This window comes from Bombus terrestris, chromosome 11, assembly GCF_910591885.1.
Source record: "Bombus terrestris chromosome 11, iyBomTerr1.2, whole genome shotgun sequence".
In the NCBI taxonomy this organism is placed as follows: Eukaryota; Metazoa; Arthropoda; class Insecta; order Hymenoptera; family Apidae; genus Bombus; species Bombus terrestris.
This window is the reverse complement of record NC_063279.1, coordinates 6423984-6442648: the sequence shown is the minus strand read 5'-3', so window position 1 is coordinate 6442648 and position 18665 is coordinate 6423984. Positions and strand designations below refer to the sequence as shown.

The 18665-nt window shown below is 36.3% G+C and overlaps 5 protein-coding genes and 1 long non-coding RNA gene across 16 annotated transcripts in view; 3 read left to right on the top strand and 3 right to left on the bottom strand.

Moving 5' to 3' along the window:
* LOC100650369 overlaps positions 1-1348 on the bottom strand; it is a 1659-nt gene extending 311 nt beyond the window's left edge. Inside the window, exons 1-2 of the mRNA XM_003399151.4 lie at positions 658-1348; positions 440-554 (exon numbers count right to left, since the gene is read on the bottom strand). Of these exons, the coding sequence (XP_003399199.1) occupies positions 440-554; positions 658-693 (151 nt within the window). The 5' untranslated portion in view covers positions 694-1348. The remainder of the gene's footprint in view (positions 1-439; positions 555-657) is intronic.
* Positions 1-2756, top strand: part of LOC100649547 — a 6206-nt gene extending 3450 nt beyond the window's left edge. The window contains exons 1-3 of one of the 2 annotated variants that reach the window (XM_012314091.3): positions 1602-1762; positions 1976-2252; positions 2399-2756. In XM_012314091.3, the coding sequence (XP_012169481.1) occupies positions 1985-2252; positions 2399-2655 (525 nt within the window). In that variant the 5' untranslated portion in view covers positions 1602-1762; positions 1976-1984 and the 3' untranslated portion in view covers positions 2656-2756. Of the gene's footprint in view, positions 1-1601; positions 1763-1975; positions 2253-2398 lie in introns of those variants that run through there. The other variant, XM_003399224.4, reaches the window with a different exon arrangement.
* On the bottom strand, positions 2669-3489 carry LOC100650247 (probable protein BRICK1-B). 2 transcript variants are annotated; one of them, XM_003399150.4, is made up of 3 exons: positions 3356-3489; positions 2880-2962; positions 2669-2788 (listed from the first exon to the last, which is right to left on the bottom strand). In XM_003399150.4, exons 1-3 carry the CDS (start codon positions 3474-3476, stop codon positions 2762-2764), a joined length of 231 nt encoding a protein of 76 aa, XP_003399198.1. In that variant the 5' UTR covers positions 3477-3489; the 3' UTR covers positions 2669-2761. The 2 variants fall into 2 exon arrangements, with proteins under 2 accessions (XP_003399198.1, XP_012169479.1); XM_012314089.3 differs by having other exon boundaries at positions 3341-3477.
* LOC100649778 (spermatogenesis-associated protein 20) lies at positions 3458-8819 on the top strand. Of its 2 annotated transcripts, none has more exons than XM_012314088.3 (13): positions 3458-3589; positions 4731-4898; positions 5143-5509; positions 5579-5722; positions 5906-5995; positions 6088-6345; positions 6438-6617; positions 6684-6893; positions 6977-7169; positions 7261-7429; positions 7499-7707; positions 8006-8205; positions 8296-8819. In XM_012314088.3, exons 2-13 carry the CDS (start codon positions 4756-4758, stop codon positions 8554-8556), a joined length of 2424 nt encoding a protein of 807 aa, XP_012169478.1. In that variant the 5' UTR covers positions 3458-3589; positions 4731-4755; the 3' UTR covers positions 8557-8819. The 2 variants fall into 2 exon arrangements, with proteins under 2 accessions (XP_012169478.1, XP_003399194.1); XM_003399146.4 differs by lacking the exon at positions 3458-3589 and adding an exon at positions 4136-4286.
* Positions 8622-18665, bottom strand: LOC125385895. The gene is made up of 2 exons (XR_007225631.1): positions 18155-18665; positions 8622-9410 (listed from the first exon to the last, which is right to left on the bottom strand). It is a non-coding gene; the product is annotated as an uncharacterized LOC125385895 (long non-coding RNA).
* The window catches only part of LOC100651843 (voltage-dependent T-type calcium channel subunit alpha-1G), a 107699-nt gene continuing 99053 nt past the window's right edge, over positions 10020-18665 (top strand). For all 8 annotated transcript variants that reach the window (XM_012313521.3, XM_048409811.1, XM_048409815.1 and 5 more), the window contains exon 1: positions 10020-11471. In XM_012313521.3, the coding sequence (XP_012168911.3) occupies positions 11065-11471 (407 nt within the window). In that variant the 5' untranslated portion in view covers positions 10020-11064. The remainder of the gene's footprint in view (positions 11472-18665) is intronic.

Sequence of the window (18665 nt, the reverse complement as noted above, 5' to 3'; positions counted from 1 at the left end):
TATCAATCATCCTAAAAATACTTTTACACCTATATGAATTTATAAATATTTAAGAAGCAATTAAATAGCTTAAATTTCAGATCTGATTTTTAATATTTCAACAAATTTTTCTTATATTTTGTATTTTACATAATATATTTGCATTTACTGAGACACTAATCTACTAATTTCATTTATATCTTTAGGTGACTAAACTTTTTGCAAAATATTTATTTACTGAATTATCCAATGTGTTGAATTTTTTACTTTGTTTTTCATTTAAAGATCATTTAAAGGAAAAAATCTTATACTTCAAGAGCATAAAGAAAAACTTTCATGTTACTTTATATTATAATAATTATTAAATATAATAATTATAATTTATAATAATAATTTTATTTTATTAAAATATATAATGATAAATTATAATAACATATATTATTAAATATATCTGTCTTACGTGTATTTGGAATTTTACAACATTTCTCACTGAGTCCTACAACATTTGAGTTAATCTTCGATGTACTACTCTTTGTTTGTGAGCTTAAATACTTTAATAATATTAAATTCTGTTTCTGAAATAATTAGTATCTTTTAATGATTTGTTGATTGAACGCAAATAACTAAAATGTCTTTTTTTTATAATAGGTTACATTTTGAGAAAATTCAGCACTATACCTGTTTTAACAAGTCATTTACATTTAAACGTAACATTTTCTTCTAATAATATTAATAATTTGTCTATATCTTTTTGACAAATAAAAATCCTTTATATTTATATAACGGCGTATTGAAACTAAAATGCGTCAACGTTCACTATCGTTAGTAACATCGCCATATTCAATTATATGTGCACAGTTGCTAAAAATAAGTTGTATTTGCTTTTAAAGAGACTTTTAGATTGGAAATATATTTCATGTAAAAATATTTCGAATTTTTTTATTTTAAGTTGAGTTTGTCTAATATATATGTCAAATGATAACTTATTTTGAACGTGTTTTGTACATGTTATGATATTGTCTACTGACAATAGTTCTATTTACAAAAATTAATTTACGTTGTATTTTTACGTGGTAATTCAGAAATTTGGGGAATTTCAGGCTGATTTGCTATGCGTGGAGTGTAAAAGGATTCTGCTCGTGTTCGTGAAATTTGAAATTGGACAATTTAGTCATTTAGGTCATTTAAAAATGAGCAGGAAGTGTTACACATCCTATTAAGTAACCAGTAATAATTCTGTCATTTAATCAATAAATCTCTTATCAAATTCCTTTTGGTCGTTGCCTCGGTTATCCAGCTGTACAATTAATTTTTACCGCGTTAAAATTTACACTACGAGGAGCCACTTAACAATGCACATATTGTAAAGGTAGTTTTACACGTGCAACGATATTAGGGTATGTATTTCAATCAAATTCATGCAGCAGTGTCACAGTTTTGCGGAAGAAATACAAAATTCTTTCTATTTGAAGTGCCGTCTCTTTGATATATTAAAAAATTTGCCAGAATTAAACGTAGTTTTAGTTTTAGTTTATTATTTAACTTCACTTTAACTTTAACTTTCATTTCACTTTAACTTTAAAAAGGAGAATCAAACATAACTAGTTAAATAACATAGCTGTAGATGCAAATCTATTATAAAAGTTCTTCATGCTACGTAATGGAGAAATAGGAAGGCATATATATAGCTTATCTCATATAGCCAGTCAAAGGCGACACTGAAATACAATATTACATACAAATGTCAAATTTTGCTTGTTACAACAATTAATATTATATTGTGGTATATCTATAATTTCCATTTCTAATTTTTCTTCAGAAAATCTCTACTTGTAATACTTGAAAACATTTGTGCACATTTGTATATCAAAAGCAGTGATTTGCAAATCAATGATTCGATTTAAAGTGCATTATTAAATAAAATCTAACAATTTGTCTCTATAATTTGTCTAACATGATTACATGAATTGAATGTAACAAAATAATTTCATTTTAGAATTATACAATGAGAGATTTATTAGAGCTGTATGGTACAGAGGATGACAATCCAGTTTCTGTGCTTGTGCGAAGAATGCAAATACCCGTGATAGCAGGCATTGGTACTGGATTAGCACTTCAAGCTTCAAAAGGTATACTTGAAACCCCTGCTACATTTGGAAGAATAGCATATACCACATTACCTATTTGTGGTATAGGTTTTTACTATCTTGCTGGTACTTATATAACAGAACGTATAAGAGGAAAAGATAGTACAATGAATCATCTAATAGGAGGTGAGGGAAATTTTCCTCTATGATATATTATTACTAAATGAAATTATTTTAGGTGATTGTTTTATAATTTATAACATGAAATAAGAATAATGTAAAAATCCTTATTAATAATAGATAATATATTAAAATAGCAATTTTTTTTGCAGCATATTGTACTTTTCCAGTGCTTCGAAAATTTCTGCCTTTGGGTTATACTACGGCAATACTATTTTTTATTAGTTTACCTTTATATGCAGTGGTACGTGGTTTTAAAGAAAGTGAAAATCGATTGCCTTTTTCACAATCTCTGAATTATACGTTACAAAACACAGGTTTTAAAATGAATGTGTGGTTACAAAATAAGTCATCAGAACCCTATGTTAAGCGTGAATCATATAATATATTTACAGTTCCTTCCAAGTAAAGCAATTATAAACTGAATATAACATATAGTTTATTGTAGTCACGTTTATTGTATATTTATTCATATATAATTTCAATAAATACAAAAATCCTAAACTATGATTAATTTAGGTTAATGTTTCCCCTTTTGTAACCTGGAAAATAATTGTAGAAAATATAATGCATGTCACATATTTTTCATAATGTGCAAATCATAATTGATCCAAATTATAAATGGTAACTTACACATGCTTCCAGATATTCGATTCTTCTTTCTAGAGTTGTAAGTTTTTCGTTGAGAACAGCTATTCTTGATCTGCAAGACATATCTAACACAATAAAGTTAATTGATTGTCAGTAATAAAGTAATTTTCATACAATTTTAATTTTATTTAAAGTGTCTTTGTGGATTTTAGTAATTCAAGAAAATGATAAAAGAGGAAGCAATAAGGTTATGAAAAGATTCATGTAAGTCAGAATTGTCAAAACATGTATGTATATTCTATGTAAGTAAGAAAACAATTTAGTTATGGATGTATCCAAATGCAATTGCTTGATAAAATCAATGGTTTTTAGTTTAGAAGTATAAAACAAAAGATTTCTTTGATCACAATATAAAATAGTTTATAATTTTCTATAAAATATTTTGACAAAATATTCCACTATGAAAGTAGTAAAGTTTGTATTTATATATATTATTCAATAACCTTTTAAATAATTACCAAAGGAATTGAGAAAGTCAGTTATCTTTTTGATGCTACCAGTTATAACTTCGATGTATTCTCGATTTGCCCAATCTTGTTGAATCTGTTTTTGGATAGCCTCTCGATGTACGGCAGCCATATTTGAAGTATTGTGATGTTTGAAGAAATTAATTAATGTTATCTGATATTACATTATACGTTCGTTATAGACTTAAATAATGAACAGTAGTTATTACATTTTTCATAGTCAAGGTATTTAGATACATTTATGTATACATATGTAACTAACGTAAAACGCAATTTTTACTGATTTGTCATAAGTGAATGAAATAATGAACCAATATGTATACATACATTATCAGATAATATATATAAACATATTTTTTAACAAATTCATTCAATTACATTTATATTTTTTTTAAAGAAAAGTTCCGAAGTTTTAATAATATTTTTCTAAAAATTCATTACAAATTTAGATTAATCTAGATTAATTTAGCTTACTCTAGTTTAGTTAAGTTTAATGTATTCTAACTAACTAACTAAATAACTAAATAGAATTATAAATATCAGATATATTCGAATATGTAAAAAAAGAAGTTACTAGATTTGAGTCATATGTCAATAATAAATTACACAATTTTGCTTAAATGATTGAATATTTTGGATTTAACGCTTAAACGTGATTTAAAGTTACAGCAGTGAATATATATATATATACACACATACACACTGATATATATATATATATATATATATATATATATATATATATATATATATATATATATATATATATCAGTGTGTGTGTGTGTGTGCGCGCGCGCGCGCGCGCGTGTGTGTGTATAGTATCAAGTACCGGACATGTTGCACTTTAGTAGTAATCCGCCATTTTTCGTGTTTGCATGTGCTGCGATGGGAGACGTTACAGTAAGGGAGGATGCAAATTAATGTATGTTGAATACAATTAACAATTTGTGTAAATATTTTTATGGTATAAACTAAATAAGTAGCTACTAACCTTAATTATGTTAGTTACCTTAGTTACCTTACCTAAATTGAAATTAAATAATTTTTGATGATAAATGAAGTAATTAAAATTTTGTGAGATTCCAATTCTGTTGAAGAAAATATAGCTATTCATAAATAAATATAACGAGTATAAGAAAAAATTGATGCAAAGTTTCTGTGATTTGAAAATGGAATCTAAAAGTTCACAATATGTTTAAGTGTTAAAAATCTTTTGTAATTTAATTAAATTAAACAAATAATATTGATAGATTACTAGTGAAATTAATTGGATTTATATTTTATAATGTCAAAATGAATGCTTAATATTTTATTATGTATTTTACATATAGAAATTTGCAGAATTTATTTTCATATTTATTTTCAGGACTTTATTTTATGTAAGGAGTGTTATGACTTTGGGAAGATATTGTCTTTTGTCAATAGTTGATTATACATCTTTATTATCTAAAAAGTGGTGGATTTGGAATCTTGGAATAAGATCATATTTATCTCAACGTAGTTTCATGTTTCTAAATATACAACGATTAAACAGGTAGAACACTCAAACATACATTCATGTAATATTTGTAATAACCTTTCACTTAATAAAAGTATATTAAAACAGTGTCAATGAAAATAAGTAGTGTTTTGTTCATTAATTTATATCACAATTATTTACATGTCCTTGTTTATTCCTTTATTTTAAATCTTTCATTTGCAATTATTATATGTTTTATAAATGTATGCATCAAAGTCAAATATATTGATAATTAATTTTCTAATTTCAAATTTTATAGGATAAACCAAAGATCATTGACATTTTCATTATTTGCAAATATGGGATCAACCAATAATTTAGGAAATATGCGAATACCAAAAAAGAATCGTTTGAGTTTAGAAAAATCACCATATTTACTACAGCATGCTACTAATCCAGTTGATTGGTACCCATGGTGTGACGAAGCATTGGAAAAAGCAAGTAAAGAGAACAAGTGTATCTTTTTATCTGTTGGCTATTCTACGTGTCACTGGTGTCATGTTATGGAAAAAGAATCTTTTACCAATAAAGAAATTGCTGAAATAATGAATAAGAACTTCATTAATATAAAAGTGGACAAGGAAGAGAGACCAGATATTGATAAGATATACATGACTTTTATACAAGCAAGTAAATGTGATTACATTGTATTTTAAACAAATATGATATAGATTAAAAACTATTGTTTTACATAGGCAACAAGTGGTCATGGTGGATGGCCAATGAGTGTCTTTCTTACAGCTGATTTAAAACCTATAATTGGAGGGACTTATTTTCCTCCAGAAGATACATTTAGACAAATAGGATTTAAGACAATTTTACTCAGTGTTGCCCAAAAGGTACAAATATCTTTAGTTTTTTTAAGAATTATTTGATATAGTATAAATACATAGTGTTTAATAAACAAATCATATTCCATTTAAGCGAATTTAAGACATATTATAAATCATTACATATTATAGTTAGATTAATACATTATATCAATATCAGTTTCTTTATATTTCATATTTTTTATTTTATAGTGGAACCAATCCAGAAGTAAACTTACAGAGATTGGATCTACCAATCTTGAAACTTTATGCAGTATATCTAAAATTCCAAATTCACTTAAGGTAAATTAATAAATAATAAATTGTTGTACTCTTGTTTAAGCTATTTCATAAAAGAATTGTGATTATTAATGAATAATGATATCTTTACATAGGTACATGATACACCTTCATTGGAATGTAGTAAAATTTGTATTCAGCAATTTGTAAATGGATTTGAACCTAAATTTGGTGGGTTTGGTTCTACGTATAATATGCAATCACCAAAATTTCCCCAGCCGGTAAATTTGAACTTTTTATTTCATATGTATGCACGTCAACCCAATGTGGAGTCTGTACGACCTTGCTTGCATATGTCTGTGTATACTTTAAAAAAAATGTCTTTTGGTGGTATTCATGATCATGTAGGTCAGGTAAGAATTTTAATCCTAATTAGTTATTAAACAAAATATTCACGATGCTTGCTCCAAAATAATTTGTAATAATGTTTACTATTTTTAAATAGGGTTTTTCTAGATATGCTACAGATGGTGAGTGGCACGTTCCACACTTTGAAAAAATGTTATACGATCAGGGTCAGTTAATGAAATCATATGCAGATGCATATCTTGTAACTAAAGATAATTTTTTTGCCGAAATTGTTGATGATATCGCTACATATGTAATAAGAGATCTTCGTCACAAGGTATTATATTTGCTCTGTTTTCAGAATTATATGTACATTAACATTTATCTATTTTATGTTTTTTAGGAAGGTGGGTTTTATAGTGCTGAAGATGCAGATTCTTATCCTACGCACGACGCACATGCGAAAAAGGAAGGTGCTTTTTATGTGTGGTCTGCTGTGGAAATTAAATCAATTTTAAATAAAGAAGTTTCTGATGAAACTCATGTTAAACTTTCGGATATTTTTTGTCGCCATTTCAATGTAAACGAATCAGGAAATGTAAAATCGCATCAAGTATGCTATATACTTTTTCTTATTTTTAATATTAATTCCTATTCTATGTCTAAATATATAATTGATAACCTGTTACTTATCAGGATCCACACGGAGAGATAAAAGAAAAAAATGTATTAATAGCGTACAATGAAATTGAAGAAACTGCTAGATATTTCAATCTTCCAGTTGAAGAAACTAAAATGTATTTGAAAGAAGCATGTTCCATGTTATACAAAGTTAGATCTGCAAGGCCGCGGCCTCACTTAGACGATAAGATCATTACAGCATGGAATGGTAAAGAGTTGTGAACAATATATTTTCTACATATATTTTACGCTAATATATGTTTCTTTAACTGCTAAATTAATAAACAACTTGGATTTAGGTCTTATGATAAGTGGTTTAGCTTTTGGGGGAGCGGCAGTAAATAATAAACAATATATTGAGCGCGCGGCAGATGCCGCAAAATTTATTAAAGAATATCTTTTCGATGAAACCAAGAATATATTACTTCATAGTTGCTACCGTGACGAAAAAGACACGATTATACAAATGTACGTATACTATTGCTATTAAATTACGCGGCGTATCATAATGTACATTTTAATATTTATTATTTTTAGAAGTACACCCATACCTGGATTTTTAGACGATTATGCGTTCGTTATAAAAGGGTTGTTGGATTTATACGAATCTGATTTAAACGAGGAGTGGCTGGAATTTGCTGAGAAATTGCAACATCTTCAAGATCAATATTTTTGGGATGAAAAAGATGGAGGATATTTCTCAACAACATCAAGCGATCCAAGTATAATTCTCAGGCTTAAAGAAGGTATATTTAAGTATTTTCAAGATAATCTTAGTTTAGCAATTAAAGCTTTCATGGTTTTATATGATACGTCTGATAGTTGTGATTGCGTTCAGCTATGAAATCAAAGAAACCAACATTCTGCAGTATAGCTGAAAGTAATTCAAATATTTATAGCAGCGCCTGCTCAATGTTTCATTACGTCCAGTCGTTAAGTTCATCAGGCTGTGATAGTTGCGTTTACGATTTTAGTGTTAGGTCGTAACACGAATGAAAGAGAAAGATCAGATATGTATTTGAAGATTTATAATTTCACATATAGCTTATGACGGAGCGGAACCATCCGGTAACTCGATTGCCGCTGAAAATTTGCTGAGGTTGGCAGATTACTTAGGTTGCGACGAATTCAAGGATAAAGCTGCTCATCTGTTCAGAGTATTCAGACATTTGCTGATGCAGAGTCCTGTTACGGTTCCACAACTAACATCAGCACTCGTACGCTACCACGATGATGCAGCGCAAGTGCGTGCAAACTTCTATGCATCGAGTATATTCAATTTTCAAAAACTTGATGAGCTTTTGAAATGATTGCGTGTATATGTCGTGTTTTAGATGTATGTGGTTGGAAAACGAGGTGCCAAGGATACCGATGAGCTACTTCGCGTTATATATAAACGTTTGATACCCAACAGGATTCTTCTCTTAATTGATCCCGACAAAACGAACAGCCTGTTATTGCGTAAAAACCAACATCTCAGAAATATGAAATCTGTGAATAATCGAGCAACTGTATATGTATGTAAACATCGCACGTGTTCGCTGCCTGTTACGAGTCCTGAGCAATTAGCAACATTGCTAGATCAACAGAAATAAGATCCTTATTAATTAGTAACTAAGTTTACTAAAAAAGCTGATTCTATATTGTTTTTGATGGTGAGAGTAGAGAAGCAGTAAAATAATAAAATTTAACGAATCTCAAGTTACGTATCTCAAGTTACGTATCTCAAGTGTATGTATTGTATCATAATTTGCAGTAGCATTAATGGAATTTATTATATTATTAAGAATAACACTTGTTGGACATGCTTGTATATACAAATGTTTTTGCTGTTAATAAAATAAATGTGTACAAATAATTGCGTACGACTCATTTTTAATTTCTACACCCAACGGCTTAATATGTTAATGATAAATATATCATATTTACAATTAAATCATAATCATTTTACAAACGGTGACAGCGTCCGTTTGCACATATCGGTTCTTGATTACTGACGAACTTTTGTTGGGAACGATACATAATACGGTGCCTACCGCAAAATCTCGCGTTGAATTCCAACCGAAAATAGACACGGTATATAAACCACTAGAGGAAGAGAGAGATTGGTAGACACACTAAGAGAAGAAAGCGAGAAGAAAGCTGAAATAAGAAGAATCAGATATTTACTATTAACAACCTCATATCTATCTATCTATATATGTATATTTTACATACATAATTCTTAATACAAATAAATAATTGTATAAAAAGAGAGGAAATGCACACATACATACAGATATACAAATATAGTGATCACATTTAAATATAGCGGTAAGGTTGTAATCTGGACAGTCACTGCACGTGCACGTCGAAGCCGTTAAGATCGTTTCGGTTCATCTTCTTTAAAGTTAGGCCTTGAAAGATCGTATACCGACGATGGCTCGTCAACGTCCAAGTATTTGCTTGTCTATGTAAAAAAATACGATTCGTAATAAACAACGCTTTCTGTTGTCGATCGTCATCTCCAACGGCTGGAACGAATTTCTATTAATTGGTATCGAATCTGTCGCATGTACTAGAAACGAGATAAAACGCATTGTTCGAAAAGGAGAAGAAGAAAAAAAAAAGGAGCACGCGTGTGGCACTTTATTGGCAGTGAAAACCAAAGCGACAAGATCTCGAGAGGAGTAGCTATAAGATCAGCTTCTCTTCTTCCGTGCTTGCCTGCGCCTCCTTGGCTGCTTCTGATTATCTCTTCCTTTCTTCTTCGCGGTTCGAGTACATTATCTACGACCACGGAGAGGTCACCGCGAACGAACCAACGAACCAACGAGGGAGAAAAGAAAAGAAAAGACAGAGAGAGAGAGAGAGAGAGAGAGAGAGGGAGGAGAGAAAGAGAGAGAGAGAGAGAGAGAGAGAGGGAGGAGAGTAGGAGGATCCGCTGATCTTCTCGAGGGAGGATGCAGAAGGTCGTGAAGCGGATGAGCGAGGGACGCCTAGACGGAAGGGTCGCGCATGCGTTTCGTTCCGTCGACAAGGATGTTCGACGTTTTTTTCAGTCACCGGTCGACGCTGCGCCGGGCACCGTCGACGCGCACGTTCGCCAACAGTTTGATATGGGTCGCGGTTCTTATAGGGATATAATTTCTTCAGGTAGGCCGATTCGTGGTCGTTAGTCGCGCGCGATCGAGTTATCGAGTCAGAAATAGGCTAGATGCTACGTTCCCAAAGAAGGGTTGGGAAGCTGGATCGTTTTTAACGGGGCTGCCACGCGACGTACCACGCGCCACTCACGCGCTTTGCCTTTCCATCTTGCTGCCAAAAAGTGTCTCCCTCGGGACTTCGTTTCGCACACGCACGCATACACACACACACACACACACACACACCTAAACAAACAAACACACATACACACACACGTTTTACACGGCAGGTGGTTCTATCGCTCGGTTCCTCGGTCGTCCTTCAACGTCGTTCCTCTCTCGATCATCGTCATCGCGAAAACAAAACCTTCGATCGTTATCGTTCGAAGAAGAATCGTTGTGCCGACATTGACCGCGAGTGATCACCTTGCTTGGTAGCAGGTGAGCTGCGACCTCCGTACGACAGGGCAACCGTAGGTGAGAGAGAATTGCAGGTGAGAGAAACCGGGCAAGCGCATCGCGAGGCGCACGGTTACGCACCTGGATTTCACCGTTGTCGCTACTTCAACGTAAAATGCGGCCAGTGGATGTGAGGCAGCTTCTTCGATCTCGAGACGTTCGTGACGAAAAGCACGGTGCATGTTACTACCGGTAAAGCGTAGGAGAAGCGCGTTCTTCGTATCGCTCGTTGTATCGGTATACCAGAGGTAGCCGAAAGAACCGACCGAACTACATATCGGGTCCTCGATGTCGTTCTTACCTGTCCACCTGGCCCCGTCGTTTAGAGCAGCGACGTCTACGTTGTCGCCAGCGCAACTCAGGCAATATCTTCCCGGTGATAAATCTGCCAGCAAATCTATTTGGAATTATCCCGCGCAGACGATCTTCGTGTCAGGCTGCCGCTGAAAACGATTCGTCCCGAACGATTCGTCATCCTCGTGTCGACTGCTGGACGAGATCTAGAAGCCGGGAAGCAGCATGTCGTTGCATTATCCCCAAGGATATCGGTATCGTCCGGCGAGTAAAGCTGCCGGGGCAGGGAATGGCGAGCAAGGTTCCGACAGTGACGTTGCCCAACTCAGTGATCTCGAGGACGACGAGGACGAAGATGGGGGTGGCCAGTCGACCAATAGACGTATCGCGCACCGACGACACGACGAAGAGGAGGAGGAGGACGACGACGAGGACGACGAGGACGATGAGGACGACGAGGACGACGACGACGACGATCAAGATGACGAAGAGGAAGACGAGAACGAAGAAGACGACGGGGTAGACGTGGATGGCGACGAGCTACCCTATCCTGGTTTCGTGCCGGTTGCAATGCGATACCTCGACCAGAATACACGACCGCGCAACTGGTGTCTGGCGCTCATCACTAATCCATATCCTTTTGGATCGTAACGACCACTGTCTGTCGTTTACCGAACGGTGATATCGTTATTTTTATTCCGCTTTTGCCTGTGAGAAAACCGCTTTGTCCAAGATTATTCCAGCCCGCGAGACGAAATAAGTAAGTTTCATTGCACGCTATCCGTGCTACCGTGTAACATCCGAGAACATGGCTAGAGCTTCTGTTTGGGATTTATTTTCTCCTCTAAGAAAAGCCACGCGCCCAACCGAAGAATTCTCTCCCACCGAATATCACGAACGCGTCTCCATCTTTTTTCCATCGCGTTCGTAAAACATCTTTATTACGGACTTGCAGCATTTCCAGGGTTCCTGCGTGTCGTTTAGATTTATTGGTTACAACGTTAGTTAGTTAGCTTTTTATTTCCAATTCTTGCATACACGTTTTGCTGTATCGTTCTTTCGGCGTTCTGTCGGGGCCCCGGCATATAATTTCAGTGGATATTTCAGATCACCGGGCTCCTTTACATAATTCTATCAACGTGAAACGAAATGTAACCAGGCGTGGACAATTATTTCAATTTTACTCGTTTATGTCGTTCGAGGGTGACAAAAGAACGAGAACCTTAGAGATTTTAATTAATATTAATTTTACGATCTATTCCTTCTACGTAAAACACAGTATTGAATTTATTTAATCGTTCCATGTTCTACGAAATTCTACGGTAAGAATTTCTAAAGTATCAGCTCGGCTTTTTCTACTACTTCGTATATTTTCCGCCGATTAAAAAGTAATATACGTTTTATTCTTAGATTTTTCGATCCTAATGAATTTTCTCCTATTTTCTCATGGTTCGTATCTCTGTCATAATTAATACTCGTTAAAAAGCGAGTGGCATTTCGTACACGAGGCGAAACGAGCCACTGTATTATTATACCAATCTCATTATCACTATAGCACGATTTATTCTATACACGTAATAGCACGCTAGTCCTGTTAAGCTTCGAGATAAAAGAAGATCGAGAAGCTACACAAAGCATTAACTTTGAACACATATTCATCGTGAAGGTTTCGTTTATTCGTCGATACTGATGTTTCTATTATATATGTGCCGTGGTTTCTCAATGAAATATCGTCTGTGTTTTGTCAGTTTCCTGTACGATTTTCCCAAATACATCGGCTTTTTCGCAGTTATATTGACGGCTGATCTAAACGCGCAAATCAAACGAGGGATCGCACTTCTTTTTAACACATCCGGATGACGTTCGACCAAGAATAGAAATTATCCGATACGACAGTGTTGGCTAGGCGAAATTCGACAGCATTTCAAATTTTAAATGTACGATACAAATTCGAATCTGCTGTTTCGTCTTATAATTAATCGTTGCATTATATCAACATATATATATATATATTATTCAATATGTACATATATATACATAGGCAATACGCGATAGCATATTTTTGCATTTAACTAATCCTAATTAATAGGAAAAGAAGAGCAACGTGGCGGAGAGAGCGAATGCTGGCCGCGAGAAGATCGTAGAAAATCGATTTATTCGAAATGGAATACAGGCAGCTTTTAATAATTTTACCGTTTCATCGATTCAACAACTATAACCAAATATTCCTATATAAATTGCTACATAGCCAACGCATAATGTTCTCCTCTAATTTCTAAGTCAACTAGTCTTCGGTATTCTCTACATTAGCACGCGTACGTCGTTCTCGCAAGGAGAAAAAAAATAAGGCACAGAGATCGAAGCGAGAATACGAGGAAAGTTAAACTCGTACATAAACTGCGAGTCTCGGTTCGGCGTACCATAGCGGTAGGAGATAGAGTGCGCGAGGTCAGACCGAAGGCGTTTTAAATAGGTCATTGATTGACCTATCCCCAGGCGAATCACAGTGTGCTTGCATGGATACCGACTACCACACGACCAACGCGTCTGTCTCTACGTATTTCTGCCTCCTTCTTCCCTCTGCAACGATATACACGTCTTGTATACATGTCTGTTTGTGCGCGAAATTGCGGGGTGTGCAGGACGCACGTGGTCGGCGGGCAAAGTTTAGTCAGCTAGCATCCGAGCAACAAGCGTCGCTAGAAAGATTCCCATTGTGCACGCGGACAATGGACGACTGGAACTACTGCGAATGCGGGCCAAGCATTTCGCAATTCTCCACCGCTTTTATCCCTCTCTCGTTTGCCCGTAGAAATTGAACAAACGTTCCCTTGTACCTTTTTACCTATACTCTATCCCTACCCTATGTACTATATAGCCTGTCCCTTCAACGGATGCTTATCTACCGGCCCCTGGCGTCGATTTCTTCTCTCGCTCGAATCTAACGTCGTCGATGGTCACTTTCCTCCTTTCGAACCTTTCACCGCGAGCGCTCTGTTTTCTTCGATCCCCTGGCAACTGTATTTCGCGCCTTTTTCTTTGCTCGCAATTTCTTCTCGACCTGGTTTTTTTTGCGACAAAATTTCCTTTCTTCCTCTTTGTCGCCGTTCGATTTTCCAACGATGCCGAGGTAACATTTCTACCACGCAACTGAGATTCCTCTGTTTCCCGGCTAAAATTTCCTTTCTTTTTCTTCCTTATCAGGGTTTTCTTTTATTTAGGCGAAGGTTATACATCTTTGCGTATAATATCGTTGTGTATAATCGGCAGGGTAGGTTCCGAGATAACTTTTACAAAGACCGCAACGTTCACGGAATCTTCCTGGCGTCACTGAGATTCCTTCGAATACAGATCATACGTCGGGATAAGGAGAATAGCGAAAAGCTCGCGCGAGCAGGGCTAGTGCAATTGGACGAGCGAATGTTAGAAATTACACAGATTATCCGATCGTCTTGTCTGTCAAAAATCGTAAAAAGAGAGTCTATAATTTCACGATTTATAACTTGTCAACGTACCGATATTATTAGACGATAAATCGTGGCGCGCAACGGCTTTCGCGTTTACTTCGACAGCGGCCTAAACAATTCGTTTCCTGATACTTTGCCGTTTGTTGGGTCGTGAATTTTGTCGTCGGTTGGCGAATAAAAATCGTTCCTTCGTATACACGTAAGTTAACAAAGATACACAAGAAAGTATAAACGAGTCTCATCGTTTGCTAGGAAATTCAGACGTAATAAAGTCGTACACACCGTCCCGGCAAAGATTGGCAAACACGTGACAGAGGCTCGCGTCTCTGCTCGTCTCACAGAGACGTGGTTTACGTTAGAATTTCAACTTCACGCGATATCATCTTGGTATAATTCCAACCTGCAAGGAGTACGAATTGGATGCAGCGACACGTCTGCTTAATCATCGCGTTATACTACTATTGTCCGATAAATGATTCAGACACGGTGTAGTCGCATCTACTCGCACGCTCGTTGACGTTTCTAAGCTTCCTGCTGCCACGGTTTCCCGTTTGCAACCGGATGCAATGGTTCCATGTCTATCGTTCGATCGACCTCGATCTAATTGATCGTTTTCAAAGAAATGGGAATACCGGTAAGATGACGCAGTCATTTATACGGACAACGCGAAGAAAAAAGGAGAAGAAGAAGAAAAATCAGCCTCCGAAAGCGCATCGTAAAAAGCTTATCGCTTTGACAATCTCTGAATTTTATGCTAAAGTCATTTTTATATTCGCTTGGTGAAATAAAATTGTCGTTGAGCGTTTTATAAATCGCATTATCGGATCGGTCATGGTTGTAACGAATGCGCGACAGACTAACTTTCGGATGAACGGGTTCTGGCAATTAGAAGCTGTGCCGATTAACTCGATAAATTGGAACGCATAGAAAAGTGACAATTACGAACGCTATTTTCGAAAGTCTACTTTGGAATTTCGCATTGTTCCTCTTGAGATAAATTAATTTCCGAAAGTGAGATTTCTATTCCGGATGTTAAATATATAATGCGGAATCGATAACGTTGACATTACTTTCGATTTAGCATACTGTTACATAACTTGTACCGTTATAAAACAGGATCGCGCGAATTTTATGTTTTGCAAGCCCCAAGCCATTTGATATATTTCATGAGCCACGATAGATCGGAATATATCTACTACGTCATAACGTTTAATTTTTGCGAAATATTACATCGCATATACGTCTTTCTCTCCGACGATGTTACCTGAATCATCCGCGTTCGAAGTTGAAAACCTTTTGGTTCGTTACGTTCGTCTCGCTTTAACAGTTTTACAAAAATTTATTAACACGGATCGATCAACTTGGCAGTAGCCTGAAGTAGTTAAAAACGCTGTCTCACAAAAGACTAGAAACGTAATTCATCGCACGTTGTTCATTCGTTTCATCTTCGACTAACCAGTCTCTTTGAAAAGCGTGTGCCTAAAACGTTTGGGAAGAAGAAAGCGATGGCGAGTATACTCGACAGTCAAACGCGCGTATGCGTGGCTGTTATAACATAGAATTAAGTTGTAATGAAACGACCGTTTTATTTGCCAATGTTATTAATGCAATGACTAAACTGCAATTTAAACAGCAAGTTGCAATTACTTTTTACGCCCGACGAGTATACTCGTCGTAAGAGAAAGCATTGCCATTTCTTCGTGACGACTGTACTCGTGAAAACAGCGAACTCGATCAACGCAGCACGATCGCAAAGAGACAGAAACAGAACGCAGATGTCCGGCAGTCATCGATTAGGTAATTTCGCGGACACCGGCGATGGAGCCGGATGCGACATCCAACGAAACGATTCACGTCGGCCCCGCAACAACGCTCCGTTCTTTCGTTTCCTCCTCGTCGATATTGTCCGATCCTGGAGCCCGATGACCTCTTTTCTTCCTCTTCTTTTCGATGCGGCACGTCGTCAACGACGCGAGGCCGAACTCCATTACAAACGGGTGAAAAATAATCGAATGACAGAAGCGTCAACGAGGCAATCTTCGACAGCGTCGAATGCCGCCGGAAGTGGCAGTCGATCGAAACAATTTGCCCGGTCGCTTCGGCCGGCTGATTGTCTATTAAGCGTTCGGTAAATGAGATTCCAGGCATCGATGAGAAACAGCTGACAGAGGTTACCGATGCATCGTTAGATAGGCGGAAGTAATAGGAATCATCGCGTGTTTCGAGCGCTGCGGATGTCTCGTTGCGACTTTCCAACGAGTCGCGACGCGGACTTGTCCTTGTTCTTCGCCTTCGACTGCCCTGGTTCCCTGGCATCGCTCTTCTTCGCACGCATTCGAATCTTTCATCGCTCGTCCTTACGACGAAATTTCTGTCCCAGTGGAATCACGCTAGCAACTACAAGAACGCGGATGCTGGAACGATCGTAGACGCGAATACAATTCAGACGAGACTGTTTCGTTCAATTTTGATTTTGATCTTGTCTCAGGCAATCGTGTAGCACAGTTGGTAGATATCGATGAAATCCATAGTTAAGATCGATCGGTATAAATACACGATATTTGTATTCTCGACGGAAAGAGTAATTGGGAGCAGATAGAAATCGCTGGTGTTTGTATCAAGCGACATTAAGCCTGTTTGTTCGACGTTGGTATTTTGCTAGGGATAGAAATACGTATTTTTAGTCACGTTTAAAAAATTCATACATGTTTCACGAGATAACATATATAGGTGTATTAAGCATTCGTTACGTACGTAAAAGGATCCAGCCGTATTTCTTGCTCCAGTTTCAACTTAGCGATAGTATAATATTTTATCTCGGTTATGGCAAGAGCTAGAGGATCTACGGTAGAGAAACATCGTGCAGATGTTCAAATACTTGAGAACGATAGCGATACGTAAATTTCGTTCGTGTAAAGTGGCCCCGTAAAATTGTTCCAACCGGACGTTAATTTTATTCCACGCCAGCGAGATTCCTCCGAGTTGTTGCCGATGCGCCTACTCCCCGGAAAATCTCCCAACTCTGTGCTACCGCGCGCTGGAATTTGTCTTCGGGCCAGAATTCCGCTCGATACGACTTTAGGAGTAAGTTCGAGGATTTCGCTATTTGCATGAAAACCATGGCAAAGTCCGAAGGGAATACAATTCGTGGGACGAAAGAAGGTGCTTCTGCCGTGACATTTATGCTCGGTATTTATTCGTCGATCTCGCGTGGCCATGTCGCGATCGCGTGGAACGCAATGAATCATCGATAAGCATAGGAAATCCTGGAGATTGCGAAAAGAACAGCCGCAACGAAAGGAAAAGAAAGAGCGGAGGCGGCTGAATGTAAGGGTGGATTTTCACCGAGATTTAGGTCTCCAGGCTCAGCGAGCTTCGTTCGATCGATCGGTCGTATCGCGAGAACAGTGAATTCGAAAGGAGCGTGGTTCTCCGATCGGCGTCCCTGACACTTCTTCGGCTTCGTATCTCCGTGTTCTAGGCCCGACTGACTAATCCTTTTCTTGGTCGTTTACAGCGGCTCAGGAAAGTATTTCAACGCTTGCCAGAGGCAAATTTTACTCGTTGTATGAAACGTTTTGAAATTTTATTAGCAGCCTAACGAGACGCCATTATCCTGATAATATTGGTCAATTTATAACTCGTATTATATAACGCGTATTACGATTGAAACGTATCGCATATCACGTGTAATGATGTTACGTATATTATGTGTATCGTATAAAGCGTTTCGAAATTTCATTTAGCAAATTTCATTGCAACGTAACTATTTCGCATTGTCTGGAAAATGTTTCAATTTGGAAATGATATATATTGTGTTTATTATATAAAAAGGATTATATACTTACGTATTAGAATGTATCACGTGTTACGCCTATGTTGCGTGTATTATGCGGATCATTTTGAAATTTCGTTATCATTATAACGAAATACCAGTGTCACGATTACGTCGAAACCAATCTGAAAATGTCCCTAGAAACTGCAAGATACTTTTATTGCAAATATATAGTCTCGTTAAATACCGTGGTTTATCAATGTAACGATTAAAATTGACCTTCTCAAATACGATATTTTGGTGATCTTTGTGAAGCAACTTTCATATTCACTTTCAGATTCCTTTGAAACTTCACCAAACGATCATGATTTTGTTAGAGCGTCAGGGAAATTTCAGAATCTTTCATAACGCGTCTATAATTCATAGAGAGTTTCCACAAGAGCTGAGACACTTTCGCGAGCCACTGTATCTCTCGAGATCTCCTTTCGTGTAGTTTACTCTTTCGGATCTATCGTTCGCATCTGTTCTCGATCATCGTCGCGCTTGTTGAATCTTCAATCGGTCCGGTTGTTTCATCAATCGTA